The sequence below is a fragment of the Argopecten irradians genome, chromosome 5 (genome assembly GCF_041381155.1).
Source record: "Argopecten irradians isolate NY chromosome 5, Ai_NY, whole genome shotgun sequence".
NCBI lineage: Eukaryota > Metazoa > Mollusca > Bivalvia > Pectinida > Pectinidae > Argopecten > Argopecten irradians.
In genome coordinates, this window is record NC_091138.1 from 15,997,235 (window position 1) to 16,009,505 (window position 12,271).

The 12,271-nt window shown below is 35.5% G+C and overlaps 1 protein-coding gene across 1 annotated transcript; it reads right to left on the reverse strand.

The window, feature by feature from the left end:
* Positions 1 to 231: 231 nt before the first annotated feature.
* LOC138322997 (inactive rhomboid protein 2-like) lies at positions 232 to 11,310 on the reverse strand. Its single transcript, XM_069267289.1, has 15 exons — positions 11,277 to 11,310; positions 9,936 to 10,102; positions 9,335 to 9,659; positions 9,046 to 9,159; positions 8,533 to 8,639; positions 8,008 to 8,247; positions 7,554 to 7,665; positions 6,990 to 7,064; positions 6,639 to 6,800; positions 4,898 to 4,986; positions 4,683 to 4,749; positions 3,845 to 4,030; positions 3,475 to 3,575; positions 2,944 to 3,097; positions 232 to 2,220 (listed from the first exon to the last, which is right to left on the reverse strand). Exons 2-15 carry the CDS (start codon positions 10,091 to 10,093, stop codon positions 1,777 to 1,779), a joined length of 2,334 nt encoding a protein of 777 aa, XP_069123390.1. The 5' UTR covers positions 10,094 to 10,102; positions 11,277 to 11,310; the 3' UTR covers positions 232 to 1,776.
* Positions 11,311 to 12,271: the final 961 nt, after the last annotated feature.

A 12,271-nucleotide genomic window follows, 5' to 3' on the forward strand; every position in this document is an offset into this window, starting at 1 on the left:
ACTTTTCAAACTGTGATGTGAATTTATCTCTGTGGGAAAGTGGCATCTTAGGTAATCAAGTACATAGTAGTAACGTATCTGTTGATGTCGTTGCGTAACATGTATATTTTCAAGATTAGATCGCACCTGTCCATTTAATTGTTAATGGATGTGTCCTTGTCATAAAGGTAAAAGTTAGTATACATATTGAAATACATTATCACGGAGAAAACGTGGACATTTGATAATACATTAATTGTGTACATGATTTTATTTGTTTGTAACGTATCTGCCAGCATAGTTTGTGACAATGATAAAATGAGTTACATCAAAAATATCTAAGCATTTTGTGTGCCCATACTTGTCTATTCTCATTGCGTATGCTAATATCTATGATATGATAGAAAAAAAATGTAACATTTACCCATTTTCTTAGTCACAGTTGATTTATGAAATACATTATAGCTTAAGAGGACAGTCGAAATTCGTCACGAGAGCCATATTTAATGTGATGATTAGAAAAATCTTAATTGGTCAGAGGAACAACACTTGATTATTTTCGAAGATCAATCAATATATTTTACGTGTGAAACAAACATGATATACAAACATGGTTTTTAAGTCCCGATATTGATAGAGGACACTTAATAATGGAATTTGTACATTTAGTGGAGAATGAACGCTTAAGCTACATGTAGCTGTGGGAGTTTTCAGTAATCAAGCTTTTGTTTGTTACTCTTTTTGCATGCATATAGTATTCAGTGAAATATAATATCACAGCAAATGTATTTTAAGGCCTACTATCTTTCCGGAGCAAATTTTAAAGGTTTCTTGAAAACATAATTATCATAAGAAGATGTATATCGATGGCCTAGGATAAGGTTAAAACACCAAACGTATGCAAGATTTCCTGTGTAATATATGGAGATTCATTTCGCTGTTTCTCCATCTGGCATAGTGATAGTTAATTAAAGCGTGGTGTTTAGGATGACAGCGGGAAACATAAGACGGTCCACTTTATGAAAATTTGCATTTGTTTTATTGTAATTAAATTGTTCAGAGAGTGATGATAAGTGTAGTATTAACGATAAGCTAATAACTTTTGTGACACTACAAAATTGTCAATTTCATTTTACATTCCCATTTTGAAAATTAAAAGCCGTTTCAGAAAGATAGTAGGCCTTTTATATTGCATATCACAAGAGGTAAAAGTTTTTACAGAACAAATAAATTCTCAGTATATAGAAATAATACATTGTACAAGTGACATGTAAATTACTACATAACATACCCATCTAGTACAAAAAGTATATGAAGTGCATACATTCTTAACCTAAAGATAACTACAAATGCAGTTTTAAGCTTCAAAATCCCTATCTAATAAATACATTTCTATTAAAGGTCATGGCATAACTTTCCAGGTAAATTTGACAACACTGACACTAAAATGGTCCCACCACAATAACTTGGTTAGATAATTCTCAAAAAAAAAAAAAAAAAAAAAAAAAAAATGATTAGATTCACATTCAACTACAAAACTGTTAAACATGTCAATTAAAAAATGCTGAAAAAAATAGAGAAAAGCTATATACCAAGTATACATTTTTCTTTTTTTCATCTTGCAAATTATTAGGTATAGTAAATTAATGATTATGACTTCTCCTGATTAAAAAAATAAAGCTACCCAAAGAGAAAGTCATTTTTGTATATTTTACATTGTGACCAGTTCATACTGCCAGTACATTAGATATCAGTAACAAGTAAATGGTGGACGGCGTCGTACAAGTTACATGTTAACTAGAGATTAGAACTGTAGGTAGAATCCCGGTCAATGCCCACCTCCATGTTTTTACAGAAATTTGTAGTAAATGGAATACAGTTGAAGTATTGACAGCCTGGGCAGTTGTAAAGGGGAAGTACGTAAAACAGCACTATTAGAGTTATAAACAAGGCGATGGCGCCCCCTAGTGACAACACAATCCCGATAATTTTCCTCGTTCTGTCCCACACTCCGAATGACACATATGGTATGAGTGCGAACGCTAACAGGAAACCAAACAGGAAGCCGCTGATGTGTGCCCAGTTGTCGATCCATGGTAACAGTCCCAGCAGGAAGAGGAATAGAATAAAACCACCAATCTTTAGGATGGCTATTAAAGGTCGTTTCAGCATCTGTACATTCTGTAGAACTTCCACCAGAAGACAGGCCAGGATACCAAACTGGGCTCCAGCTGGACCAACCTATTATAACAAGATTGTTTGATAATTACATATGTTCTAAGGTTTTGAGTCGTGTGCAAAAACAATAAGCACATTGGCCTTAACGGTCATCTGAAAATTGGCATAATCCAACACTTCAAAGAATGTAGTAGTGGCAAACAATTAAGGCAATACAAAATAAATCTTTTAAAAGACGAATTTGAACAACCTTGGTATCCTGTCATCCTAGCATGCTACAGGCCAAATATCAGTAACCCATGCCATTCTGTTATTGAGAAGAAGTCATTTGAATGAAAGGTAACGCATGGCTGACGGCGGACAGCGCATGATGACAATAGGTCATCCTAACCCTTCGGGTCAGATGACCTAAAAATTTAAATTAAGTATTAGTAGTCATCTTTTTTAAACCACCACTTGCTTAACAGGACTATATTCACACATTTCTTGAATTTCTAATGAAATTATTTAACTTTAAAGTTGTTTATGTAGTTTTTATCCGACAAATCAGGGGGTATCCTACCTACTAAAGTTGGTATATTGTACTTGCAGAATTTATTATTTAATGAATGATTAAAGACTAAAAATAACCTGACACATAATCATTCTTATTTACAAGAGATAAATACTTAATTACTACACCCCAATCAATATGGCATGCTGTCACAGAAAGTATACAAACGATTTTTGCAGCTATTGAACTATAAATGTAATCCCAGACAATCATAACCTAGTGTTGAAACCTACCTCTACATGATAAGGCAGGAAAATGGAGCTGGCAAGGTTACCAGCGATCCCACTCCCCACATATATAATGGCCATCCTTATACAGCCTGTCAATTTCTCTATGTCTCTCATGATCAGGAACTGGAACCCAATGGTGATCACTAGATGGAATACTCTGCAATCAGATATCAAAGTACTGAAAACACAACAGCATGCAACAGAAACAAAAAACTGTCTTGTGTAAGTATTGATTTCAGCTACAAAGTGTATGTAAAATACTGTACACATTTTAGTATTTTTCAAGGAAGAAATGTTAATAGTGAAAATAGGATTGTGCTTTCTTTATTTTCTGCATGATTTTGATTAAATCATTTTGTTAGTTGGCTCAGGATCAAATTTGTCCTAAACTCTGATTGCACAAATTATTTTTTAGACTTTGTCTTTTTATGTTCAGCTGTAAGTATTTGATTATTTACCCAAAACGTTTCATTCGGGACTTTAAACGTTTTTGCTTACTCTTCATCAAAAGATTTAACAACAGAATCAACCTACCCGCCGTGTAAAAACATGGACGTCCATAGTCTGTAGAATTGATCTGGTGCTGAGTCATCAGAGAAAGGAATCATTCCACAGATCTGTGTCAGACAGCTCACCTAATAATACAATAGAGACAAACGATCATTGTACAATACTACTGGTCTGATTGTAGAATAAAAACTTTCAGTTTTCAGAGGCACAAGTTTGGTATACAAAACCACTTGTTAGTTTGGTATTACTCCTACACAGCTACAAAGTAGTGAAAGATTCATGATAGAACAATTGTTCTATTAACTTTTCTGAAACTGCAAGTAAGCATCAACACAATTTATGATACTAAAAGATACATATTTCACATGTGATACACTCCAAAAGTTTGTCTTACCTGCGCACACAGGTATTTATCCTCATGGTAATATCCTTTTACAAAGTTACAATGTTCTCGTGTAGTCATCATACATTCTCCCTGTATCCCATGGCAACAGGGTCGACCACTGATTTCACAGGTCATGTGGCGTCCCTCACTCACCACTGTTGTGTTGCTAGATGGTCTGCTGGTCTCCTCACAGTACTGGAACATAAAAATACTTCTATGCTAATGACAGTTACCTAGTAAAGTATCATCTGTTTGAAGAGATGAGAAACTATCCAAAAGAAACAATTACAAATCAAAGTCTTTACAGAGTTAATGCTTCTATGTTAGTGACAATAACTTTTCAATATCATTTAAAAGTATCAATGGGCTGAAGAGATATGAAACTATCCAAAAGAAACAATTGCAAGTGAAATTCTGTATTTGCAGAATTCTCCGCTCTTGCAGGTTCACAGGTATTAACTGCAGTAAATTTATACTGCATTTATTTGCAACCCTAACATCAAAGAAAACAAAATAATTTCACACACAAATGACATAACAACCAATATTTAAACTAAAGAGCAGACTATTCTGAAATGGGAATAATTCACATACCACATGATACCCGGTAACGTTTGTGCGAGACTATTGTTTCAATTGGTGATCGAATGGCGTCAAAATATGATATCCCGCACAAGCTTCATTTCAGTGTGAAGATTACAAATAGTTACATTCCATCACCACTGGAGATACTAGTCAAACACAAATGTTATCAGGTATCATGTGGTATGTGAATTATTCCCATTAGTGAAGGCTGATATAGGTTATGGATAATAGGATGTTGAGATTATAAAATACAGAAACTTACTGGCCAATTTGTGATGGAATTCTTGTCCCAAACAAATGGTTCAACTGAAGCAGGTTTTGTACAGTAGCTAGAAAAAAAACCAATATTTCAACATTAATAATCAGTATTTTTAACAAGGCTTAAGTAATATCTCAACTCAATGTCAGAAACCATGCAACAATAGATATAACAAGCTCTAATAAAAAACACCTCACTCGCACACTTTCGTTACTTACTTGGGATCCTGGCCACATACTGCACCTGCCATAAAGCCTCCTTTCCCAGGATTTGATGAGTTCCATTTCATAAACGTGTTCAATGTTGGCTGAAAGTTAAATACCAATACACTGAATAAACACAACATTATGAGGGATTACATAACGGCATCCACTTTTGAGAATAAAAGTTCACTTAAGAGTCCAAAGTCAAATTTCAGACCTGCAAGAGTTGAACTAGTACTGCGAACCCATGTACAAAATTACAGGCCCTAAGAGTGTGGTAGATTTTCAATTCAATTCAAAATATTTTATAGTTAAACAAAAGGATAGGATAACAGACAGAATTTTGGTAGATTTACTTTGATACAGATGGAAGGTTGAACAAATTGGCCAGAGACCTATTTTGACCGGTTTTATCATGTAAAATGTTACATTTATAGTGTACCAGTCAGTGACATATGGTAGAACTTGATCAAACCAGGACAAGAAAATAGTAGGTCATATCAACAGACCAAAATCACAGGTCTTTTTAAAACACAAGTGGAGGACCATGCTATATTAAATACAGTATTCTTTACTATGAGTACCTATAATTTACTTTAAACTTGCATAAAAGTAACAGGTAAAGTATATATGAAAAACAAAATACCAGGAATATTTATATATAATACTGTACATTTTGATTTTACAGGATAAATCTAATGAAAAAACAAGAATTCCGCGGAAGTGGATGTGTGGCCTGCACAGCATCACAAAAAATAGTTATTTACAGTTGTAAATATTGTTAGTACTTAGATGAAGTTATCAAGTCCCGTAACTCTTGCAAATATTGATGGATTTTGAGAAGTATCGAACCCGTCTAAGATCTCATTGATATAAAGCAATATACCACATTTGCGTTAAATCGGACAATAAATACTAAAGTTGTCAAGCGAGAACCATGTTTCAACGATTTTAATGTCCCGTAACTCCTGCAAATATTGACAGATTTTGAGAACTATCGAACCCATGTAAGATCTCATTGATATAAAGCAACATACCAAATTTGGTCGAAATCGGACAATAAATACTAAAGCTATCGAACGGAAACCATGGATTTTTCTGTTTTGAGGATTTTAAAGTCCCGTAACTCTTGCAAATATTGATGGATTTTAACCATTATTGCACCCATCCCAGATCTCATTAATATAAAACAATTTATAAAGTTTGATTGAAATTAAACAATAAATATTTAAGTTATCGAGCGGAAACCACAGATTTATCTGTTTTGACAATATTAAAGTCCGGTAACTCTCGCAAATATTGACGGATTTTGACAATAATTTAAGTCCTCCGAGATCTCATTGATATAAAGCTATATACCAAATCTGGATGAAATCGGACGATAAATATTTAAGTTATCGCACGGAAACCATTTCCCTGACGCCGACATAGTGATACCTAGGTGTCGCCCCTGCGTTGCACAAAAATCAGATTTTAAATATACAGTGAACCCACGATTATTCATATGCTGATAGTCTGGAAATTTCAGCTGAGAAGCCAGGGAATGGATCTGACTATCAGTATTGATCATAAGTAGACAGAATTTGGCAGTCAGGAAAATTGGCAATCTGAAATGTTTTGGCTGGGGTCACAAGTATCAGGATTATCAAAGGTCAGCTATTGTATAGAACAAGTTTAATACATAGAGTATATTTGAGAGGGTTAGGTATGTAGTGAAAGTTTTACAAGGGTAACTATATAGGTATCTACACTGTACCTCACATAAGTCTTTGACAGTCTGTGTACACCCAGACCCATCGTCTCTCACACAACAACCAGACGTGTTTTCTTCCGCTCGGTCCTTTCTAATCCCTTCCCATATGTTTTCATCGCGTCTCATACAAGGTGAATACTTTGCTCCAAGATGGATCAAATCAGCCTACAAGCAATAAGTATACTTCAAAGTGAAAATGTAAAGTCACAAACTACTATCAATCAAATCATGTTCTTTATTTTCAGTAAGTTATAGCAAATATTTTGCTTTATTTATTAAGCTTACTGTTGACGCAACACTTTCTCAGAAACACATATCAGCAAAATATAGCAACGCAGTGAGGAAAGGCCATACCTGGCGAGGTCCTATCCACAAATTGTCATTCTCTACATAGCGTATGTTCTCAATAGCCAAGTTCGGCATCATCACCTGAAAAATACCAGTAAATAAAATCATAATGTATTGGTACTTATGTGGGAAAGTACAGAAGTACATATACTTTGCTTGCGTACATTTATGCTTCTTATTTCTCTGTATTATATACTGTATATTATAAACATTTACATATAGATTTTACATGCATGTGCAATGAAAAATCTGTTCCACAAATATTAAGTTAATATCGCTCCTTCAAAAGAATCTTACCAGTGACTGCAGTCTATCAATAAAATTAAAATTCTGTTCAGCACACATTGAATTACCTCCCATTCAACTGACTATTACCAGTGACAGTCTATCAATTAAAATGAAAGATATCTCCTTGACTCCAATGCAGACTTTATTTACAACTCATGGAATTGTTTGGTTATTTATGGGTTTTACTCATAACAAACATTAAAACATGTTCAGTTTATTTCTATTGATATGTATATTGTAATCAGATCCCACAATGATATGTTAAGACACCATTATACTTACGTATTCAGTTTCTGCTGTTTCTCCTGTTCCTATCGGTGCAATGCCATACACTGCCACAGACACGATGAAACACAGGATCTGGACTATGGTCACCCAGTAGGTAAAGTAGGGCCTGTAAAGCAAAGTCATCAAACATAATATACTCGATATGGTAGACAATTACTGACCTTTGGTGAGGTTATTAGGCCTCTATATCAACCTAAAAGAATTCAATATTAACCCAAGGTGAGGCTCAGCATCATTACCAGAACAGGTACTTCAGATTTTATAGGTCATTAAATTACCATTTACATTTATTTTGTATATCAAAACACAGATCTTGTATTTCTTTATTAGATACAAAATATATTTGACATGAATAGAATTAATATATTTTCTATTTTTCTTCTTTTAAATAATAAGAGAATTTTAAATTTTGCATTAGCTTGCCATCAACTACTAGTAGAGTACTAACCTGTGATCATCAAAGTCATCAATCTGTGACTTTACATAGGAGCTCAGTCGGTCGCTACGGTAACTTCGGTTAAACAGTCGACCAACAAAACCCATTCCTATCTGTCGCTTGTCATGGTCTTCAAGGTCGTCGCGTACAACGTTGTCGATTCTTTTCATGCCGAAATGTGGCATATTCTCATCTAGATGGTGACTTTTAGCTGTTCCATAGCGATGTGCTGGTCGCCATCCCTTGCTGTGTCTGTAAATGATGGAAATGTGAATAACACTTGGGATATGTATCACAAACCAAATATACATTATCTTTGGTAGAATTGATAACTCTTAGCTAATTCAGCTGTATACTTTTCATTGTAAGCAAGACATTTGATGCTTGTGTAAAAGATATGAAAAACATGACTATAGAAGACCAGGATTTGAACCCCAGACCTCCAGACACTAGTCGGATGCTGTACCAATTAAGCTATCTGGTTGTCAGTGATTGATCCAGACCAGTACCGCTACACTTTATCATATTTTTACTTACATTTCCATCTCGGCATCCTCTCCAATCTTCTCCATCCTCATCTCGGGACTAAAGGCTGGCTCATCATAGAAAACATCATCTACCAGACTGAAGGCATCGTCATAGGACTAAAACAAACCCACATTTTTATCATGACCTCCAAGTAATATGTGTTTAAAATTGACTGTCTACTGGCAGAGGTATTATTCGGATATCAACTATTTTTTAATACAAAAGGACTGAACAAGTAACCTGCATTTCCTGTATATATCATGAAATCTTAATGGATCCCTGGAATACTATCCTTAACTTTGACATGTCTTAGACAATTCATGTGTCAAAAATGAACTTCCCATGAAGTTGTAGAATCAGTAACAGTTACAATGACATATCTTTATAACAAAAATATAACATTAACTTATATGTTTTATTATTATCATTGAATGTTTTTTCTCTAATTATTGCGACATGTTGGGATGTTGAACGGTATAGAAAGAAAGTTGAAACCTAGACATGTTTTTTAAAGACACTTACATGGTAAATCATGCTGGCTGAAAGGTCATCTGGGTACTCGCCTGCTAGACTGGCAGGGGCAAAGCTTCTCTGACGCTGGACACTTGGTTTTCCTCTCAGCTTCTTCCTAGCACCCTAAAGTCAAAATCATACATTTAACAGAATATGTTTTTTCACACTGCCTTTAAAAATTTTTCTACATACAAGCTTCAACAACAAAACAAGTATCTTATCAAAGGTATAATTCTAACTTGCTACAAATTCATTAATATTGTTATCAACCTACTTAGAAAATAATATATGTACTCACAGAAATAGTCATCTTAACAACAGATTCCTTTCTTGGTCTTTTGGGGGGACCCTTTGATCTGGCATATGTACTGGTGCTGGAGAGAGGTGTTGTCCTTCGGGATGAATACTCGCTATGACGAGCTGGATTACGGAGTGGATCATAGACGTGTGGCATGGGCATGTCCGCGAGAACATCGTCACTATCTGCCTGTTCCTTTCCTGGCATCTTGTCCTCACGGAATTTGCCGCGATAATACCGCATTCTTCTGTTGTTCCATCGAGCTGATTTGGTAGCATCTTCTTCTCCAACACCAAAGAAATCTGCAATGCTAGTCTTGATCTTCCTGTTAAACATCAATAGAATAATTAGAATGTATTTCTGAAAAATGTTTATATGGAGTTCTCGATCATATTTAAAAGACCTAACCATAATTTGCTAGATTGCATACCAGGTTCTTGTGTAATATGAAAATAAATGAAAATCTATTTTGTTAACAGAAAATTATGTTCTATTCATCACTGTGAAGCTAAACAAAATCTAAATATCAACTTGTTATGTAGAACTTGTGATGGGATTAGGTATACATGTGGTATGATATGTTAGTACCATAATTCTATACCTTCCAACTTTAGTCATAGTGCTTGGTGGCTCCTCATCTTCCTCACCAGCAGCCCCGCGTGCTGGAGCACTTGCTGTTGTCATCCTGGATATCTGACGGTCATATTTCATGCCCATGTTAGGGTCATAGGTATTCTGGCGGTGATATGTGCCAGGCATCTTGCTGGTCTGAAAACAAGATGCAGAAAAAATATGTTATCACCTTGTATTTCCAAAAGAAACAATTATACTATATACAATGATACATTGTAAAACCAACTTGTTCAATTGTCCATGTCTGCTTAGCTTTTGTCTGAGGTTTAAGTCTGGGTCTAGTTAAAAGTTGAATGAGGGCACCTGCTGTGTCTTTTAAGAAGATTTATCTCCCTTTGGCTAAAACGGTATGAGTAGACCTACCCATAAAGATCATATACTAACGTACTTTACGACATTTAATATAAACACATTTTTTCTAGATCTTGCAATGTGTATTTGCAGACCATTTACATTGTATGAGGTTACGTTATGGAATGATGTGTATTAAAAGTTATCGATGTTGGCATGCACGACTGGGGGTCATACTTGTTAAATCTGAATGCATTTCCCATCATATTGCCTAGAATAATAGTGTAAAAAGAGCGGGTCGGTGTGACTTGTACATAGTGTTAAATACGGTCTCTGTCACTCAGCTGACGGAGCATGCTTCTTTGGCTCAGTCGGTAGAGCCGTAGATTTCCACGCCGGAGACCCGGGTTCGATTCCTGGTCGGGGCACTCGACAGGAATGTGTATTTTCCCTGTTCTTCTACATTGGCGCCCAACTAAATAACCCATGGTAGGTGGTTAAAGAGTCTTGGGTTGAGATTTAGGAAATCTCAAGAAAAACAGGGGGAGTAGTGTAAAAGGAGCGGGTCGGTGTGACTTGTACATAGTGTTAAATACGGTCTCTGTCACTCAGCTGACGGAGCATGCTTCTTTGGCTCAGTCGGTAGAGCCGTAGATTTCCACGCCGGAGACCCGGGTTCGATTCCTGGTCGGGGCACTCGACAGGAATGTGTATTTTCCCTGTTCTTCTACAATAGAGCTTAGATATGAGTCAGTAAAATGAAAATAGTTTGGTTATTCCCAAAAGTGTATAACACCGAGAACACTGTTGTTTATGTCATGACTTTCAGATCTCTGAACAGGTTTGATAATCATGATCACTTCAGAACGTGCTCCCGGAGTGAAGACGAGAGACAGAAGGCCAAAAAGACTCACAAGATCTAAAGATCAAAATGAAATTATCGTGTAACACAATTTCTTAAATTCGGTTCTGATAAAACATGTTTATAAACACGGAAGAGAAAATACAATTTACTTACATCGTGCAAACTCTGTTTACTTCCGACAGTTCGTTGATAAGAGGAAGTAGACTATGAGCATGCGCAATATAACGCAATCTTTCGGAGAAACAAAAAGATGGTTGTCTAGGTTTGAAAGCATTTCGGATTAGTGTAATATATTGCTATAAAAGCAGTCATTTATTCAGTCACATTGAACTTTACCAAAGTTAATTTTGATTTGTATCTAAATAGTGAAATGGACAGGAAGGTACACCGGATATAGGTATTCGTCAGTTACATCGAGAGGTAATCTCAACTTCTTTTATCAGACACACAACCGTGATGACAAGCTATATCCGGCCAGAGATTTACTATTTAAATCTCTGATCCGGCCCACTACTAAAAGTAAACTAACTAATAATTTCACCATACATCGTACGTATATCGCCCGAGTATATTACGGAAAACGAACGATAGTTGTAGTGATTGCCGCTCGATTCCCGGCCGAATATATGTAGTACGTTACTAAACCATATAACAATAGATAGTATTCATTATTTATGACTCGGCCGACACCACAACAAAATGACTGAAACCATGCCGGGAGTACATCCTAAGCACAATCGGAAGGGATTGTGGCCAAAGCATTAATTAATTTTTTATGCACAAATCATGTTATTGTTTTGTCCACTGACTGCCTAGTTTTTTGGACCGGTTCGTGAACTATGTTGCAAGTAGAAATGTGTTTGTTAGACCAGAGACATACACTCAATGGGGAGTTATACATAGGTTTTATTTAAAGTACGTCTTTTTGTTTTTAATTCGTATATTTTTCTTAATTGAAATAGAAAAGAAAATAAACAAGTACAGCTTCGCTCTTCCCATGCTGTGCATGATTAATATTTGCGCTCTTATTATTAAATAGAAATGTTTGATTATTCCTGTTTATTTTAGCCATCCACGCATGCAGGTCATTGATCTCAATATGTACTTTTGATTACGTACATGTTACCGGAACAGAGCTTCGATTTTCG